This window comes from Anolis carolinensis, chromosome 1, assembly GCF_035594765.1.
Source record: "Anolis carolinensis isolate JA03-04 chromosome 1, rAnoCar3.1.pri, whole genome shotgun sequence".
Lineage (NCBI taxonomy): Eukaryota > Metazoa > Chordata > Lepidosauria > Squamata > Dactyloidae > Anolis > Anolis carolinensis.
The window spans coordinates 165,149,200-165,169,888 of record NC_085841.1 but is presented as its reverse complement, the minus strand read 5'-3'; the positions used below and the strand labels follow the sequence as shown (position 1 = coordinate 165,169,888).

Below are 20,689 nucleotides of genomic sequence, written 5' to 3'. Positions count from 1 at the left end.
AGCACTTGATGAACCAACATGGACACAGCATATTATTTGAGAACACAGAAATGCTGGACCACTCTAACAACCACGTCAGACTACACAGAGAAGCCATTGAAATCCACAAGCATGTGGACAATTTCAACAAAAAGGAGGAAACCATGAAAATGAACAAAATCTGGCTTCCAGTATTTTAAAAACTCTAAAATCAGGACAGTAAATAAGGAGCAACTCTCAGAACAGGGGAATTCTAGTCAAGAAACAATCAGGGCCAGTTAACACCTCCCAACAAAGAATTCCCCAGGCAGGAAGCTGCAAGGCTATACAATGCTAATCAAGGTGGCCAATTGAAATTTGCCTCAAGCAGACAAAGAGTTCTTTCTCTCAACCTGGACCTTCCACAGATATATAAACCCCATTTGCCTAGTTTCCAACAGGCCCCTCAACCTCTGAGGATGCCTGCCATAGTTGTGGGCGAAATGTCAGGAGAGAATGCTTCTGGAACAATTCCAGATAGCCTGGAAAACTCATAGCAGCCTACTTTTATTCTTATATATTTGGCTTCATATTGGTCTATTCTTTTAAAACGTGACTTTGTCTCTACACGTTTGTGACGCACTAGCGTTCTAAAAACGAAACGCCTCTCCCTCCGCACCATATTGCAACCTGATTTCATAAGCCACTCGTAAAGCGCGCGCCCGCCCAGGAATGTCTGACATCACTGCCGCTTGCCAAGCGTGCTCTCATACTGCGCTTGCGGAGCACATTCCAGGAGAACCTCAATTCGCTCAACACGCATGCGCGAAATCATGCCCCGCCTCGCCGAGGACGCCGTCCGTCCGTCAACCTTCACTCTTTAACCTTGGGAGCGTGCCGTTCCCGACGTACGAGGACCTATAAAGCCATCTAGAGAGCGCCTGTTTCCTTAAAAAAAAATGTTTTGGATATTTGTGGTCCAAAATCAGCATGGGGAAATATTTGTATTTTTTTCTGAGATTTTAAAATCCCTCATAAACGATCCCCCGGGGTGACTTATTCTAGAGCGTTTGAAATCCCCATCATTCAGTTTGGGCAACATTAAGGCAGCTATATCAAGGCGAGGCCCCGCCCCCGGGACGCACGCCTCCACCCACGTGGGCTGGAGACTTCCAGAAAGTACCCACGAGCCGTCGCGCGCGCCTCTCTTCTCTTCCTGCTTGTCTTCTGCGGCCTCATTTTTGCCTCCACCATGTTGAGCGCCGCTCGCTTTTTGGTCCTGCGCCGCGGAGGGACGGCTCCCTGCGGGCCTGCCCAGGTGAGGAGCGCTGCTGGGGCGACGAGGGTAGAGGGAAAGCGGGGAAAGACCCTGGCAGAGGGGAGCCAAGGACAACGGCAGGAGGGGAACCCCGCTCAGAAGAGGCCTCTCAATCAGGCCTGGGCAAGCTTCGGCCCTCCAGCTGTGTTTTGGACTCCCAGCCCCCACAATTCCTAACAGCCGGTTGAAGTCCAGAACACCCGGAGGGCCGAAGTTTTCCCAGGCCTGCTGTAGGCTATATATTTCAGTCGAAGGAACCGACAAAGCCACCTCTTAACATTCCTTGGCCAAGAAAGCCCTAGGAAATTCATAAGATCGCCACTATCAGTCCTCAGCGGACTTTAAAGCACATATCGCAATTGGCTTAGTCATGGAGTCATTATTATTATTATTATTATTATTATTATTATTATTTCGTTTCGAAAGCATTGTATAAACAAATGTAAAGCTGATAAAAATAGAGGGAACACAAGCGGCTAGATAGTGTTTGACCAAAACCGTATTGGTCTGTAGCTTTCAAGTATTCTTGAATGCATGAGGCAGGATACAGATGCGGAGTTGTTTGTTCTGCTCCACAATCGCACAAGGTGGAGGATTCTTCTAGGTCAGTGGTTCTCAACCTGTGGATCCCCAGATGTTTTGGCCTTCAACTTCCAGAAATCCTAACAGCAGGTAAACTGGCTGGGATTTCTGAAAGTTGTAAGTCAAAACACCTGCGGACCCACAGGTTGAGAAATACTGTTCTAGGTAGTGCCATTTTGACAGGTTGTCTTTTCATCTGTGCACTCTGCTTCAGAGTCTGTTCAGGGACTTCTGAGTGGCCCATTCTTGGTTTGCTCCTGGAGGATGACCCTCGTGGGGGGCCATCTAATTGGGATTTCCTGGTATAGCTACCCAGAGGGATACTCTTGGTGTTGCTGGAGGTACATTAAGAGGAGTGGTGGTTCTCATGAAGCTTTTCCTTGATTTGAGTCTACTGGGAGGAGGCTCATAGCCATACAGTGGGTAGCTTTCAGTGTTTAACCTTATTTCTCCCAATTGGGTGCAATTTGCTGTTGCATATCATGGGGGATAATGCCAGCTATCTTCCAGAGTCAATCATCAAGTGTACGTTTAAGACATTCTGTGATTATTCTGCATGTTTCATTCAGTGCTATGTTCACCTCCTTCCTGTGGACAGACTTGTGCCAAACAGGGCAGGCATATCGGCAGTTGAGTCATTGATTGGAGGACCTCTGCTGCTTGAGCTTTCTTAATGGGATTTATGCATTTACTAGCATGGATACTCGGTGATGCCCGGGTTATTAGAAAAAGGCAGTATTTGTTTTCACATGTTACAAATGGACCTATTTCAAATTGCAACTGATTCATGGTCGATGGGGTTTGCAGTAGTTTATGGATGTGGGTGAAGGTATTGCAGATCCGATCATCCACTGTCCATGCTCCCCCAAACCTCACCAGAGTATAAAGTGGGCCATTGGGGGGGGGGAGGTCTGTGTGCCAGATTTGTTACAGATCCATGGCTGATGGGGTTTGCACTAGTCTCTCTGTGTGAAGGTACTGCAAATTCCTTCATCCATTGCCCATCCTCTCCAAACCTCACCCGGACATAAAGTGGATCATGAGGGGGTCTGTGTGCTAAGTTTGGTCCAGGTCCATCATTTGTGGGGGATCACAGTGATCTGTGGAAGTCGGAGCCCCGGCCACAAAAACGGATTGTCACCCACATACATACATACAATGTGAAAATAGTAAAAATGGACTTGGAGATAAAAAACACATTTTAAAGCTTTTTTTTTCTTTTATAGGTTATCTGGGATGGGTTAAGTCAAGATATCCTCAGAGCTGTAGCGAGCAGGAAATATGCGTAAGTAATGTTCTTGAACAAATCAACATTTACTGATCCTGAGGTGTTGAAATAACATGTATTGAGAATCCTGCACATAAATTGGCTTATTTTTGTGATACAGACAAATAACCATATGCATTTCCAGTGTCCAAGAATCCCATGTGCTTTACGAGAGTTCTGACATAACCTTTTCTCTTTTAGGAATATATGAAAAAAAGAAAAAGGAGGAAATTGAGATACAAAAGAATATTGATTATAAGGCTAAGAGAACATGATTGTGCAAAAGCCTTCATAATGAGGATTGAGAACCTTTTTTTTTGTTAAGCATGAATATCTGGCATGTATTATGTGCCTAAGGAACAGCAAAGGCGAAAGATCATAGTGTTTTGTTTTTTTTGCAGGAGCAGGAGCCTTCACATGATAGCTAGGTGAACAAAGGTCACAAATAGGGAAGGGATGGAAAAAAAACAAGAATGGAGAAAGGGGGAGAGCAAGGACATAGAGGACTCCTCCATTCTTTTAGGACAGGAATGGAGAAAGGGGGGCAGAGCATGGAGAAGCAAAGGCTGCAAATATTAAAGGTGAAGAATTGTGTGGTTAGAGTGAGAATGGTGAATTATTTTGTTTCAAAGTGTTGGATAAAGATGGTTATAGAAAAGCACAGGAACATGATGCCATACTTATGGTTAAGGATTTAAAAAGAGAAGTGTTTTTGCTGTGTGATAATTGACTCTTTAAAGTTCATGCGGAATGTGGATTGCTGTCTTTATGAATATTTACTAATTGTAAGCATTTCAAACAGTTTCAGAAATGTTGAATATTCCTTTTATAGTTAAAGAGTAGAAACAGCAATCTACTCAGGATACTGAATAGGTGAAAGTATGGCATCAATAACATGTTTTCTTCTGTTTTCTACTAACAATTGTCTTTATAAGCAGTACACAAAGGTGATGATGCTCCCCTCTTTGTGGGTGGGTGCATTTAGGGTAAATGTAGATCTGGCAACAAAGTGCTGCAGTGTGCCAGCCAGTCATATAGTACTCCATTCTGTTTCTTCTGACCAGGTAGATAGATTCAATCAAGGAATTTGCTAGACCTGAGTTTGCTAGACCTGAGAAGGGCTGTTGATAGACGTGGAGGTCTATCATTCGTAGGGTTGTCATAAATTGAAGTCAACCTGATAGCAATTCACTGGCTTGGAATAAAATATGCTGATCTCCATGCTGTTGTTTGTTTCTGTGCATCAATCTAATTTAAAGTATTAGAAGCAAGTTTTTATTTTTTTAAAAATATTGCTTAGTGATCTAAATCTGGATGTCAACCTATGAATCCTCCATCTTTCAGCTCAGAAGCAATCAAAGGTGCTGTCATTGGTATTGATCTTGGCACAACCAACTCCTGTGTGGCAGTCATGGAAGGAAAGCAAGCGAAAGTGAGTAAGAAATAATTGTTGGTATTTTTGAATTGTTGGTTACTTTAGCCTCCCAACTATTGGTAAGACTTAATTACACACTACACTTGATCTTAGCCAAAAGGCAGATAAGCAATTTATTTAATTATTTTCTCTTATGCAGGTGCTGGAAAACGCAGAAGGTGCCAGAACCACCCCTTCTGTGGTAGCATTTTCAAATGACGGTGAGCGATTGGTTGGCATGCCAGCTAAACGGCAGGCCGTAACTAATCCACACAATACCCTTTATGCTACCAAAAGGCTAATTGGGCGACGATATGATGATTCAGAAGTGCAGAAAGATATGTAAGTATTTTTTAAAAATCTGAAAATTCTTATGGGAACAATAATGCTTTGTGTTTGTAGAGCTGTATTATCTACAGGTGTCTCTAGGCTCTCAGTTGTACAGCTCAACGATGGCCAAAAATGTGAGGAATAATGGTCAGGAAGGGAGGACACCTGTGGGCTGGATGATATCAAGGGACAGGGCCACTCATGGCTTTGCTCATGTCATGTCTTCTCCATCTTGGAGACATAGTAGTGTGGGCGAAGTCCTACATGGCTACAGTTTTAGGACCACTTCACAGGGGCTGGTTTCATCCACAGTGTACTATTCCCAGTCAGGAAAAGTAAATGTGGGCAATAAAGCGGCATTGGAATTCCCCATCCTTTTTTTGGTCTTTGATGGTATATAAACAGGAAGAGAAATCCCTCCACTGTTGATTCTGGAATACTTCATGGTCTGCACTGGTTTGGGAGCTTCTATGGGCTAGATTAGGCCCATTTAAAATTGAATTGAAAACTGTGAAGATGGTGTCCTGATAAAAGTGAAGGTTTTGCTTGTAAGTATTGCATAGGAGAGAAGGATGCAGAAAGTCATGGTGGCTTTTAAAAAAAAAACCTCACAGTTGAGTATTTGGAGTGAGTGGGATTCTTGTGAGATGGTGGCATGTGCAATTTTCATATTTGGAAAGACTACAATGCTGCTCACTTTCTCCTTTCTGGAAAGTGGAGAGAATGCAATCAGTCTTATGTATTGTCATCAAAACAGAGGTTTTAGTGAAGCCGGGTTGCTTAGCTAAGCCAACAATTTCAGAATTAAAAGGTTCAAATGTTGGAAAGGGGAATATAGAGAAAATTTGGTGAAATAGTGCTGCTATGGAAATTATTACTATACTATGTTATAATTGAGGCTTATATGCAGTATAAGATGTTGTAATGTTACATTGTCTCATCTGCCAGCATTGATTTCAGTTTCATCAGCCTCACCATTGGAGTACTTATGTGTTGAATTTGCTGCCGTGGATCCTGACTTTCTCAAAATATTTCCACTTTCAGCAAAAATGTTCCTTTTAAAATTGTCCGTGCCAGTAATGGTGATGCCTGGTTGGAGGCTCATGGGAAACTGTATTCCCCAAGCCAGATTGGTGCCTTCATATTAATGAAGATGAAAGAAACTGCAGGTTTGTACAGAAGAATGCGCAAGTAGCTATATCCAGTCACATTCTCATAGCCTAAGTTGCCCACAAGGCAAATGTTGCAGGAATAAATAACATTTTGTATACAGTTTTTCCTCACTTATCGCGGGTGTTAGGTTCCAGGACCACCCACAATACGTGAAAATCTGCGAAGTAGGGACACTATGTTTATTTTAATATTTATACATTATTTGAGTAGTTAAATACTATTTTAAGTCTTTATCAACCAATCGTGTGTTGATAAATCGCCTCCTTCTCCTCCCATTGCCGCTTGGGCTCCTTTTCTCTCCCTTTGGCTTCTCCTTCCTCCCTTCCTTAGGCTGTAAATTGTATTTTTTATGATTTATAATAGTCTTTTAGAGTTTATTGAAAAACCGTAAAACAGCGAATCCGCGAAAAGTGAAGTAGTGAGGGAACACTGTATTGCACTCTCAACTCCTAAAGGAAGTACAAAATATTGATCATTTTCTCCACGAATACAAAAAAATTGTATACAAAAATATATCAATGGATTGGGATGTTGTGTGATTTTTGGGCTGTGTGGCCGTGTTCTACCAGCATTTTCTCCTGATGTGTAGTCGGCATTGGTGGCTGGCATCTTCAGAGGATCCGATACTTTTACCATCATATCTTCTAAAGATGCCAGCCACAGATGCAGGTGAGACGTCGGCTAGAAAACTGCCATATTGCCCAGAATCTTCACACCCACCTAGCGATTCCGGCCATGAAAGACTTTGACAATTAGTTAATTGATTCATAATTAGTTTGTATATAAATATGTAACAATTACATTGAATACATAGGACCAAGATCATTTACAAAATACATTTCCATACGGGCATATGGTTACCTGCGTCTTCTGATAAAAGCTCCAGTTGCATTGCCCCTTCTGAACAGGAGTTCAATTGAAGTTTGAGAACCTTTATTTCAGTCATGCCTTTAACTGGGCTGATTATTATTTTGTATTTCAGAGCCACTTTTGAAAGTACAGTCATCTGCCACGTTTGTCAGTTTAACTTCCATGGGTTTGATGCTGATGTTCTCTAGAAACCGTTACATTCTTGAATATAAAATTGTCCTGGAAGGCCTGGAGATTCCTAGAGAAATGTTCTCAAAAATAATAGCCACCTTGATATTCTTACTTTGAAAGAAAGATGGAATATTAATTCAATAAATAAAAAGTAAACAAAATAATAAAATAGCAGTTTTTTATTCAGTGTTTCCAGATTCGTTGGCGTCCCGTGCTTTTCACTCACTATAAATGTTGATGGCCTACTATATTCTATATTCTGATAGTGACTATTGTTCCTATGTCTACTATATCTTTGTATTTTGTTTTTGCTGTGGTTGGTACATTCCTTTATGAAGCCATAGCTATAACATGATTAAAACGTTTAAGCAAGTAATAGTATTCAGATAATTCAGAGGCAAATGCGCTGTCAAGATCTGCATTGTTTGAAATACAGTGACTTACATTTTAGTAGCTGTGATGCAATCAGCTGTCTTATCTGAGAGTCAAGGTTTTTTTTACACATGTTCTGCTTGTTTTCTAGAAAACTACTTGGGACATCCAGCAAAAAATGCTGTCATCACAGTCCCTGCTTATTTCAATGACTCTCAAAGGCAGGTAAGATTGTTGAAATCAGGGTTTCCATTGTCTTTTGTTCTGCAATGATTCCAGAATAAAGTTCTTTCTCTATAAAAATGTCTTGCTATGTCCTCAAAGGCTTTACTATGTGAAAGTTATTCCTGAAAACAAGTTTGTAGCACAATATGAGGAATGCAGTGAGAAACCCCTTCTGAACAAATCTGTGATAGCTTCTCTTTGGGATCACCATAAGCCAGAAATGACTTGAGGGCACACAACTACAAAACGTAGCATCAGATCTGGATCTACATGCACAAACAATAATTAACATGCTTCCCTCTTTTTCCAAGGCTACTAAGGATGCTGGACAGATTGCTGGACTGAATGTTCTGAGAGTGATAAATGAGCCCACGGCTGCAGCTCTGGCCTATGGATTGGACAAGGCTGAAGACAAAGTGTAAGCATATGACTATCACATATGATTTCGACAATCCTACTTCATATCTTCAAGAAACATGAGCTCAGCTGTTTTGTCATCCAGTAGATTGGCTCCTTTGGCTGCCAGCTTCTGAGTATTGTTGTGTGATATTATATTAGGAAAATAGGACCACTTCCTGAAATGATTCATTGATTAGCAAATAACCTTTCAGAGAAAGTCTTGTTTGACATAGCAAAAAATAAATATTTCATCAGACTGATACTGAAAAATGAATATATTTGATTAGATTATAGGACCATCAAGGGAATGAAGGTACCATCACCCAGGGACTTGAGGAAAGAGGCATCCTTTTTAATGATTTAATCTACAGTTATGTTTTTGATTTAAACATATTTTTCTATATATATGAGGCATTAAATTTTGCCATTTATTATGTTGTAAACCGCTTTGAGTCCCTCCCTCCCCCCCCCCCCCCGGGGTGAGAAAAGCAGTATATAAATGAAGCTAATAATAATAATAATAATAATAATAATAATAATAGATTAGAAATGGTAGAAAAGGGCAATTAACACCTAGCTCCTTGAATATAGTAGCCTTTGATCAAACACAGTTCCCCATGCTGCATGGGCACATTAAATGCTGATGTATGCTTTTTCTTTCATCTAGTATTGCAGTCTATGACTTGGGCGGTGGCACTTTTGATATTTCTATCTTGGAAATTCAGAAGGGAGTCTTTGAGGTCAAATCTACCAATGGTGATACTTTCTTAGGTGGTGAAGATTTCGATCAGGCGTTGCTACAATATATTGTAAAAGAATTCAAAAGAGAGGTAAGTAAATCATATTCCAAAATCTAATTTTCAAAAAGCTATCTTCATAGTGTGAGGCCTTTAAAATATATCTGCAGAATTACATTCGCATTGAATAGCACATCCCCTACTGATTTTCAAGATATTTTCTTCCTCTGGTCCCATTGGTCTTGTTGAGACCATGCAGAAATTCAGTTTTCTCCAAAATACGGTACATTTCTGTTTTTTGAAAGTAGTACAGAGATGGCAATCTCTGAAAAATGAATACATCATATTTGTCTATTTTTATCTGTAGACTTGTATTTATATAAGAACTATTTAATTATAACAGATGTGTGTTCTGTAGTTGCTTCCTAGGAACTGTGAATGGAGGCTGGCATACCTTACTTGCATATATGATGAATTGGCTAAGGATAACTGAGTCTTCAACTAAAACGTTTTATTCAGCCTAAGCTTTTGTAGACTATTTCTGCAGATGCATGAAATGATCCCAAAAACATTTTATGACAAAGTTTTAAAGGGTTTTTTTTTAACTGCTGCAAGGGCCTTTGATGTTTTTACAGTAGATCAAAATAATCTCTCCTCCCTAGATATATGATAAAGTACATCTTTTACCTATAGCATCTTGGTGTGTGCAGCTACAAAGATGTAGATCTCTTTTATGCGAAGTGATAGCTGTCATACTTTCCATTGTTACCTGTGAACAAAAGGCTGCAGTGGTTGTTATGTGGAAGGTCTTTACACTCCACATATTTAGGGCTATAGTTTCCACAGTTCCTTACAGGTGTCTCATTCTAGCTGGTGATTTTGAAAGATAAGGTCCAAGAGAGCCAAAAAGATATTTGGAAAGTATTCAGTATTAGTGTATAGGAAAAGTCTCCCACTTTCCTCAGCTTTGTCAGAGAAAGTTTGGTGAAAGTCTATATTCAGAATTGTAGAGGATTTTGGGTCCCACTCTAGACGAAAGGCAGAATACAAATAATACATATAACTAACCTTGATGATACTATAAATGTAAATTATGAGGGCCCATGGTGTATGTAATGAGTGGATTGTTTGTTATGTGTATGTTAACTTTAAGCAGTCCTACTTGATTTGCTTAGAAGCTATTTCATATACCCTTTTTAAATTTTGCAGCAATTGTGGGTTATTAGTAGAATATAGGGTTTTTTTTGTCGTGTCAGAAGCGACTTGAGAACCTACTGCAAGTTGGTTATGGTGTGAGAGAATTGGCCAGCTACAGAGACCTTGCTTATCGGGAGGCTTCTGTCATGTCCCCGCAAGCTAGAGCTGACCTGGAAGAATATAGATAACTCACCTTCACTTACTGGACTATAACTGAATTACGTTTGAAAAAAGTTCGCATTCTTACTTTTCAAAGATCCAATAAAGGGCTACAATTGAGAAATTTGCCTCCAGCTCAGAAAATTTTGTATGTTATAGAATACATTTGCTGCAAATTCTATTGAGTATTGATACTGTTGCATATCTTTTAGTATTTGGAGCTGGGGAGGATCAGGGAAAAAACATCTGATTTTGAACATTGACTGTACAAGTTATGGATTTGTTTCACTAATAGAGGAACATGACTTTTGTTGTCTTTTAGACAGGTGTTGATTTAACTAAAGATAACATGGCTTTACAGAGAGTGAGAGAAGCCTCAGAAAAAGCAAAATGTGAACTCTCTTCTTCAGTCCAGGTGAGCAACTACAAATATAGTCATGTCTTCATATCAGTAATTTTCAATATTGGCTCTTTGGTTTCATCAGTTTGTGGGAGTAATTTAAAGCTGTTGCACAATCCCATCGTGGAATTTTAAAGGCAAACCGATGTGTCCAATGACCCTATATTTGTGATTGGTGCTATGGCAAGAGCATTAATAGTTTAAATTCTCTCTGTTGCATCTGTAAAGTGGCACAGTGACCCTGGAGTTGTTATGTAACATGTTCTGTTATTGAGTAAAAAAAACATGAGCACTCTTGATTCTGAGTTTGATTGCAAAGATAATCATTGGTGGGTCGTTGAGATTGCTAGAGAAAGATAGTTTTAGCTCCCCTTTTTCAAAAATACCCCGAAGAACAATTCACTGAGGTATCTATTGAATTTTAACAACTGTAATAAATGCCTTATAGTTTGAAGTTTCGTCATTTATATGAATACATAAGAGCTACACAGTAGATGTCTTGGAAGACTTGGGGCTCTTCAAAGAAAGTTGGTTGATAATTGCTTTCTGCTTCATTTCTCCATTCCAATAAGCCTTTATTTGCATATATTACAATATAGTGTAAAATGCTTCATTTCTAATGTTTACTTCTCCTTATCTTGCAGACGGACATCAACTTACCGTATCTTACAATGGATGCCTCAGGACCAAAGCATTTGAATATGAAGCTATCTCGTTCTCAATTTGAAGGGATTGTGGGTGATCTCATCAAAAGGACAGTTGCACCTTGCCAAAAAGCCATGCAAGATGCTGAAGTCAGCAAAAGTGACATTGGAGAAGTTATCTTGGTGGGCGGTATGACCAGGATGCCAAAGGTATGCTGGATTCCCTGTGACTTGAGATACTTGGATCCCATACTCTTGAAGTCAGTTGGGTGCCCTTTGGACCTTCTGACTATTAACGCAATGTGTTAATAAGTAAAGAGGTTTGGTAAAAAAAACCCTATTAACTTTTGATGCAGTTAAGAATCAGGTTTCTTTCTGCGTGCTTTTTTTACACCTTACATCTAACTAGTTTTGATATACGGTCTGCATTTTAAGATTGAAGGGCTGTTTGAAGAAATTTCAGTTGTTCACAAGCACTTCTGTGTTAAGCAAAGGGGTGCTATTAAGACCTTTTGCAGGATTGGGAAATATACTCTCCTTTAGCACTGAAGCACTGGCTAGCAGCTTCAGTCTAAGGTCAGGATCTTTCACTGGTGTAATGCAGAATGAAGAAAAGTATTGATGTCATGATAAGAGATCCGTGTTTTCAAGCTATCATCTGTCTCTTTTAAAGTTTTCCCACATTTCTCTTTATTGTTACACCTTTTGCTTGTAGATAAATACTTTCATCAAACTGCTGTTGCATATATTTGTCATGCAAGGTTCAGGCCTCCAGCATTTTTCAAAATGCGATTATATAAGGGTCACTAAGAGTCAAAAGAGTAAAAATTCCATAATGTTTTCTATCTGTGAATATATTTGATAGTTGTGTTTGTCTCCTGTAAGATATAGTGGTTGTCTTGCATATTGAATCTCAAAGCTTTTGCTCCTTATTAGTAATGTACAGGAGTATGATGACAATTGTATATTGCCATTGTGAGAAAACACTGGCAATTTGTATTGTAGGACAAACTGGAGAAGCAGTATTGAATATTGTGTTCATGTTCTGTGTGTTCATTCAGGTGCAGCAGACTGTACAGGACATGTTTGGTCGTGCTCCTAGCAAAGCAGTCAATCCCGATGAGGCTGTTGCTATTGGTGCTGCCATCCAAGGAGGTGTCTTAGCTGGTGATGTTACTGATGTGCTCTTGCTGGATGTGACTCCTCTTTCTCTGGGAATTGAAACACTTGGTGGTGTGTTTACTAAGCTCATTAACAGAAACACAACTATTCCAACCAAGAAGAGTCAGGTGAGAGGGACAGTGTTTTGGATATTGCTTAATCTGATAGTTCCTTTTGTGCTTTTCTATACACTTTCACTGTATTTCTTGGACTTCTTTTTCCTCTGTTCTTTTTATCTAAGACACAAGTGGCAGGGTTTTGCCCAGAACACTTACAGTAATTTGTAAATATTGTGAATTTTTGTAACTTTTTATATATGTCATTCAATACGGCTATTGTGTTACTCTGCGAGGATAGTAGATTTTGACTCCTGTTCATGGCATAGTCATTAGATTGTGGCTGGTAGCATACAGAAGAATCTCACATAAGAGATGTATGGGATGGAGGCAAGGTTGATGTGCCATTAGGGACACTGCCTTATTATATGTCAGCAAATTAAACAATGCTTTTTCTGGAATTGGATTCATTGTTAGTCTCTGTGTTACTCCCCACCAGCTAACAGAATGGAGACATTGAGGTAGCATTATACCACTAAAAAAGAAATTACTAGGTTCCTTTTGGCTTGACTGTCTTAAGTCTTTTGTCTTTGCCTCCAACTGTTTAGTTATACAACATTGTCACATATCACTGCTAGAATCAAATGTGTTTCTCTTTCATAGGTATTTTCTACAGCTGCAGATGGACAGACTCAGGTGGAAATCAAAGTCCATCAGGGTGAGAGAGAAATGGCTACAGACAACAAACTGCTTGGTCAATTTACTTTGGTATGTTAATGTCTGATGTGGAGGCATTTTTTTACAGTAATAACTAAAATATTGTGGAAGGCTAATTCACTCTACATATTAGGTTGGCAAGATAGCTCTCCAAAGCACCATAAGTGGTTCCTGTAGTAAGAATCAAAATCTAAATACAGGTTCCCATTTGTTTAGTTTGCTCTCAATGATATTTGAACTACTATTGTGTTTGCTTTCTTACAGAATGCAGATTTTAAAATGGCTCTAGCAGGTGTTATCTCGGTGTTGCTTTTCCTAATATAAATTGTAGAATCTGCCCAAGTGCCATCTGCACCTCACTCAAATAGGAGTGTGTTGTTATAGCACAGGAGATGTTTTATTCTAGTTCAAAGCATTGTTCCAACTAGTTCAACACTGCCTTATTCGTATTGGTAGGAGTTCATCAAAATTCAATTAGAAGTGTCCCAGTGAATGCCTAATCCTTTTAGCATGGAAAATTGGAGGGGTACCCTGTAGTTCAACCCTTCCTAAGTTTAGCAGAAAACACAAATGTGTTTTCATTTGCTTTTGTTATGGTTTGGATTAAGGCATGATATTTTGCCACCTCCCCAAGGTTGTCCAATTGGCCTTAATGAGCTTACTTGACTATGTTAGGAGTTTTCTTGAAATTCTCAGAAGAAGGGGATGAGTAAAGTAGCAATCTGCATTAATAAATAAGTTGAGTACACATTCAAGCCCCGAATGTTCATGGCTTCAGATTAATAATTGGGTCTTCTTCAGAGTTATCATCAGAACACTTTGCATTTTCAGGTTGGCATTCCACCAGCTCCAAGGGGAGTCCCCCAGATTGAGGTGACTTTTGACATTGATGCCAATGGAATTGTTCACGTGTCTGCAAAAGATAAAGGCACAGGACGAGAGCAACAGAGTGAGTGCATAGATGTTTGCTTCTCTAAACGGGAGAATAGATTACCAATATTGGCGTGCCAATCTAGTGTTACTGGTAATCATCCATAAACACACTTACCCTTAAAAGCTTGAGCCAAGAGTAAATCTAGAACAGAGGTGGGGGAAAAACCCAGTGTATCACATATGGCCCATTTTGTAGATCCCAGTTTTATTATTTATTTTTACCTATATTTTTATTTATGTGGTGTAAATATGGTAAAAACTGAACAGAAGTAAATTACCACAAAAATGTGGCAACTTAACTTCTTCTACCCTCCACTGCTCCCGGCTCCTAAAAACTAGAAGAATCTGCCGTATTTCAGTTAATGACTGGAAATGTCATCACTTTACTTCTAGTTTCATTGGAAATGGCTGTGCAGCTTGCAAATAGCAATGGGGAAGATGCTCCCACCTTCCCACTGCAGTTGCCCAGCCCTCCCTTAGAAGGAAGCTTCTTTTCCTGAACTAAAATTTAGTGATCAGTTCAAACCACATTTCCAGTCTGAGATTTCTTTTTGATGAAATAGTTGTCTGAACTTTGGATACGGGCCAGTACCAGGTTAGTGTGTGCTGTGATGCAATTATATCAACGCCTCATTCTGAAATGTTATGTGGAAGATTGATGACTGAGCATGCACTGCTAGAAACCTGGCCTCTGAGGGGTTTGGGAGTATGGAATTTGTCCCTAATGATGACTGAACATCAAAGATGTTAAAAAGGGCTGGGTTATGCAAGAAGGAAGTGATTCTTAAATGATAGGCAGTCATTTCCACTCTTTTCCAATAAAGAACTAGAAATGCTAATGGTGGAGGTCATGGGGCTGTGTCTTTGTTTCCATTTGTATTGTCTTAAACTATACATGTGGAACCAGGATAGAGAGGTGGGCCTCTCATTAGCTGTGCTCACAATGTGTAGACACAGATGAATGCCTAGTAGCTCCATTTAAATGAGAGCACAGACTGCTACTAATGAATGTTAGTTGCTAACCCAGGTCAAGTTTTGCCACTATGGTGTTCTTTCAGACATATTGGACTACAATTTTCAGCCAGCCATTCTAGCTGCAGTTGTGATAGGATCTATAGTCCAAGGTAGTTGAAGGGTGCCAGGGTGAGAAAGTGTAAACATTGGAAGAAGGGATTAGCTTGGCCAGTAGGTAAATCTTTTACCAAATAAAGTGTGCTCCTCCTGTTTAATCTTGGTACTTTGGGATGGCTAGAGATAATTCTGTGTAAACAATGTATTCTTTCACATTTATGTAGTTGTGATACAGTCTTCTGGTGGTCTTAGCAAAGATGATATTGAGAATATGGTGAAGAATGCTGAAAAATATGCAGAAGAAGACAGGCGAAAGAAGGTAATGTTAATAGGGTAATAAATAAATCTTATACAAGGTAAACATTACCATCTGTTGGGCACGTACCTCCCACCATTAACTAGATACGGTCACTTTTTTGTTGCACTCATCCTGGCTCCCTGAGTAGGAGTCATGTAAAGTTCACATTTCTAAGTTCATGGAGTCAGAGTGTTGTTTTTTTTTCAACCACATTACTGTTCATACAAGCCTGCTGAGATTTGACAGAAGATGCTTATGGAAAACTATATATAATATCTGATATATATGCAGGTAATTTCTACTTCCTTGTGACCCCATTGACAAAAGAGATGTAAGTATTTTGCACACTACCTTACCAGAGTTGTGTTTTTAGGAACGTGTTGAAGCTGTGAACATGGCAGAAGGAATTATTCATGATACAGAATCCAAGATGGAAGAGTTTAAAGATCAGTTGCCAGCTGATGAGGTTGGTACTATCTGAATCTTTTTGTTAATGGGGTGGTTCTTTGTCTTCATTTGTAATTAATGTGTATGGATGTGATTCATCTTGGACATATGTGAAGTTCATGTGTTTGCTTGCTTTAATTTTCAGAACTTAAATATAGTGAGCAGGCTGTCATGAGAGGCTTTTAAACAAGTCATGATCTTTATAGCAACCCCGGAAAATATGCTAAATACCTGATTATATAAATATAAAAGTATGTAGATAATATTCCTTATATGTAAAAAGAGTGCTGGAAAAGGCAGGAAAAGAAGCTATCTTGCATATTATTCAAATGTTGTCTGTGGGGAAGGGAACTTAAGAATTTTCAGTGCTGTTCTGTCAACACTTGAATTCAGAGCCCCTGCCTTTCAATGTATAAACTTGGTAAATTACAGTTCAACCAAATACAAATCAAGCAAGATAGACTACTGTTTGTAGTACACATAGTCTCTTCTGTGGGGTCAATTCTGAATTCCAAGATTAGGAATTGGTGCTGCAGGTAGGGGAATAGGGATACTGGTAGATGATACAGGGGATGGTGCACAGCCACATTCTTCTTTGTGCTACCATTCCCAAAAGCAGCAAGGCAAGGCTGTTTAGGAGTTTCTTTGCAGTACAGCAGAGCTGTAGACTTCAGTCATCAGCAAGAGAAACTACACTCAGAGCCCCACACTACTGGAAATGTGTTTTGCTATGGTTGTACGGGGTTGATGGAGAGCAGTTTTCCCAAGTTTCCAACAAAATATTTTTAATGTCATCGTTGTAACTTCCAAAAGTTTGTATTGACCCCATGGGAGTTGATAGGTAAACTTCCTGGTTAGCTTGATTAATGTTGCTATTTGCTGCCTTTGATAGAGAACTGAAATAGTTACTGGTGTGTTTTCTGACTCTGCTTTTTAGTGCAACAAACTGAAAGAAGAAATTGCGAAAATGAGAGAGCTGTTGGCTCGTAAAGATAGTGAAACAGGCGAGAACATCAGGCAGGCAGCAACCACTTTACAGCAAGCATCCCTGAAACTTTTTGAAATGGCCTACAAGAAGGTAAAATAGCAACATCTTGGAGAATTGGGTGGACAGGGAAGGAAGGGAGGTGGTTTTGAACCTAGGAGTGAGCTTATGGTCTTAACACAAAATTATCAAAAGGGTAAAGTATGCCAAACATAGCTGCTATGTTCAAAATGTCAGAGATCTACTACTGGGCACTGCCAAATCTTTTCACTGTGATAACAGGGTATAGCTGACCTTAGAAATGGCAGAAAAGTGAACATTTCATTCCAGTCACCAGTTTAAAATTTCTGGGGTATTATTTAGATATTCAATGTGTGGTTAAATGTTTGCATCATTTATGGCATACAGAAGGCCACAACTCAAGTGTATACATCTTCAGTTCTGTGACTGGGGTAGAGGGTGCCAGGCTCTTCCACTGAATTGAATAGTGTAATTGAGACAGCTCTTTGTATCCCAGCAGCCACTTTGGCTTTTGTATGGTATGACCCAGTGGCATTGTTGGGCTCGTGCCAACTGTTGACTTTTCCTCAGATAACTTAAGTGTTCTTGTGGACTAAATTGAACAATCAGGCTCAAAATAGGTGCTGCTTTTAAAACAACTTTGCAGCAAAGACTGGAGACTTACTATTTATATTTGGAGGTGCTTCGTATTGGGGGGGGGGGGGGGGAGGACATTTTTCAGTCCCAATTAATCTGATTCCGATGCATATAGTGATAGAGGAAGAGAAAGAACATTTATATATAAGGTTTTTTTATGTTGGGAGTGATTTGAGAAACTGCAAGTCGCTTCTGGTGTGTGAGAATTGGCCGTCTGCAAGGATGTTGCACACGGAATGCCCAGATGTTTTTCCATCCTGTGGGAGGCATCTCTCATGTCTCCGCATGAGAATCCGGAGCTGAAACGATATTTGTATATAGTGAGTGGCATTGTGTCACCTTGATGGGGGTACACTTCAAGCTTTGATTTTACAACTGATTTTTTAAAAAAACCAAAAGGGAAAAAGCATATTTTGCTACTAAAGGTAGGTTCTGATAACTAAAGCATTGCCTATACATATTGTTTTGGTATACCCAGCTTACAATAATCAAAAATATCTCCTCACAATGAGAGGAAGTGACCTCTGAGGATGCCTGCCATAGATGTGGGCGAAACGTCAAGAGAGAATGCTTCTGGAACATGGCCATACAACCCGGAAATCTCACAGCAATCTGAAGTAACTTTTATTTTCTGACAAACGTCAGTCACCTCTTCACATTCCTTGTTCTCACATCCATTAATTTGAACATTTGCAGATTTGCTGTTGCCCCAGCCTGGCAGATTCCAGGATGAAAACAATGCTTGGGTCGGGTTTCTTTAGCCTACAGTTCAGTCTGCTTTGAGTGTCTGGAAGCCTCCCCGCCCCCCCCCCCCCCCCCAGCTTGAAAGAGAAGCCGATACACAGCTGAGGTAGATAGAACAGAGAACAGGCTGAGTGTCGTTTCTTTCAGATTCGGACTAACACCTGTTAGATGCTGGAAATACTGTTTGGAAAGAGCCATGGGGTGTGTGTGTCCTTATAGGGTGGTCTGGGAGAGGGAACTATCTTCCATTCAAGAGAAAATCAGATAGACACAAATCCACAACAGTGGAGAGAGAGAATGTAATGATGCTAATCCCAGTAGCTCAAGAACACCAGGTTTAGGTAAAGTTTATTTTAAATTGCCACCTGCCATAGTATTATTTGTATATTTGTGAATCCCACCTTCCCTCATGTTATCTCAGAGCATCAAGTAGATATATTCTGAATTTAACATCAAGCTAGGATTCCTGTCTCCCTGTCTTCACAAAAACTTGCAGTATTTATGAGGTCTCAGGAGTTTGCAAATGTTTTTGTGCCCTTCTGATGAGTTTCATGAAGCTATTGCACTGATGTGTACTTATGAATTTTTCTTCTGGCCAGCATAGCTCCCTTGACTTTTGATATCTATTTTAAAGTCTCTGAAAACTTAGCCCAGTTTCTATAAATTTTGCAAATAACGAAGTCTTTTTCATTGTTCAAACACCTTGAAACAGGAAAATGAAAATTATCCTGATCTCAAAACAGCTTGCTAGAGGGAATGTCATGAGCCTCAGCATTGCTGTGCTTAACACTGTACTTTCTTTATCTCACTCCCTTCAGATGGCATCAGAGCGGGAGAGCTCTGGAAGTTCCGGGAGCTCTGGCGATCAGAAGGAAGAAAAGCAATAGCTTGCAATCTTGCAGACATTGGAGTAGGAAGAGGACAATGTTCCAAAGCTTGGGAAGTAAGGGTACTTCCTGAGCACCTGTGGGCAGACATGTCTTACTGTGTTTTTGCAGTATTCTATACATAATTTCCTGAATGTATACATTTAGTGAAGGTGTCTACTTGTGTAATTATCATCACTCTATAAAAATCAATTAATGCAAAACAACTTCCCGAGGTCAGTGACATTTTCAAGTGTGTCCTGAGGATTTGTGGAGTTCTTACTTCTGAGTAAGAGCAGCAGTCATGTCTGAAGGTTTAAGAACTATGTTACAGATTCATGGTGGGGTGAAGATTCTCGATCCCCTCCATTATATGTTCCACCCTTAGTGACAGATCTTCCTTTTGGGAACAGATTTCTGCTTCAGCATGAAGGGACTGTAATGGGGCATGGATTCAGGGCTTGGTCTACTTTGGTAGATAATATGCAAATCTGCACCTTAATTTAGTATCCTTGTCTAAAAGGAAGTGGATTGTTTTATTGTAGCTGTACCTATAAGTAAGGCTACTCCAAAGCACTGCTAGTTTAGACTTTTTGCTCTGCCCAGCATCTCTTCTCTCCTTGCAGAAATACTGCTTCCTTATTAATAAAATTGTTCTTATTTGATCTAGTCTGAAATTTTTTAAAAACAAATGTACAACTTGCCTTTCTTTCCTTAACTGTAATCTTGCTACTTAGCGAGGTGTCATACATAACAGGGTTTTGGGAGTGGGTCCTGTTACTGTAGGAGAGCTCAAACACCTTTTCTCCTCCTCTACACGGTGCTCCTGAGAAAGACAAATTACATCCAACAGATTACTTCTCTAAAAGCATGTGAAATTTTTCTGCTATATCTATCACAAAGTGGTTTATTAAGTGAATTTGGGTTCTACTTCATTAGACATGTCTGCTACAGCCATACATTTACAGGGAAAAACAGGAAAGAAATCGTTGGGCCTGCTTACAGTAAATTAAGACATTAAAGTAATCCAGAATTCATCTTTAATTAATTCATCACTCCTACTATTACTTAACTATCTGATTTCTCATAAAGGAATAAAATTTTACAAATCAGAAAATGGTGTTAAAACCCTAAGATGGTTGTGTATATGGTTTGTGTGTTGTGGTTTCACTTGCCCACACTTGTGGTAAAGAATATATTCCCTATTCTCTTCCATTTAAAATGGAGGTAGTGTGGCTCATCTCAAAAGGGGAAAGGAACAAAAGAATGAAGAATATCTGCAGATATTTTCCCTTCAAGGAGGAAGTTGCTTGATAAAGATGTAGATTTCTGCTTGACAAAGAAGTAGGTGTCTACAATCAAAGCACCCCCGACAGATGGCTGAATGGCTATCTGTCGGGGTGCTTTGTGCTTTTCCTGTATGGCAGGGGTTCGACTAGATAGTCCATGTGATCTATTTCTACTCTATTATTCTATGATTAGTAGTGTTCTTATCTCACAAAGTTGTGGCTGTGCAGGTTTGCTGCAGTTGATGGAAC

The 20,689-nt window shown here is 39.7% G+C and overlaps 1 protein-coding gene and 1 non-coding gene across 2 annotated transcripts; both read left to right on the top strand.

The window, feature by feature from the left end:
* Positions 1–1,122: 1,122 nt before the first annotated feature.
* On the top strand, positions 1,123–19,816 carry hspa9 (heat shock protein family A (Hsp70) member 9). The gene is made up of 17 exons (XM_003215285.4): positions 1,123–1,276; positions 3,085–3,143; positions 4,470–4,557; positions 4,700–4,881; positions 5,914–6,038; positions 7,607–7,680; positions 7,992–8,098; positions 8,747–8,909; positions 10,495–10,587; positions 11,217–11,426; positions 12,278–12,505; positions 13,097–13,201; positions 13,982–14,099; positions 15,379–15,473; positions 15,826–15,918; positions 16,837–16,977; positions 19,104–19,816. Exons 1-17 carry the CDS (start codon positions 1,211–1,213, stop codon positions 19,170–19,172), a joined length of 2,016 nt encoding a protein of 671 aa, XP_003215333.1. The 5' UTR covers positions 1,123–1,210; the 3' UTR covers positions 19,173–19,816.
* On the top strand, positions 14,687–14,754 carry LOC134295782 (small nucleolar RNA SNORD63). The gene has a single exon (XR_010002388.1). It is a non-coding gene; the product is annotated as a small nucleolar RNA SNORD63 (small nucleolar RNA).
* Positions 19,817–20,689: the final 873 nt, after the last annotated feature.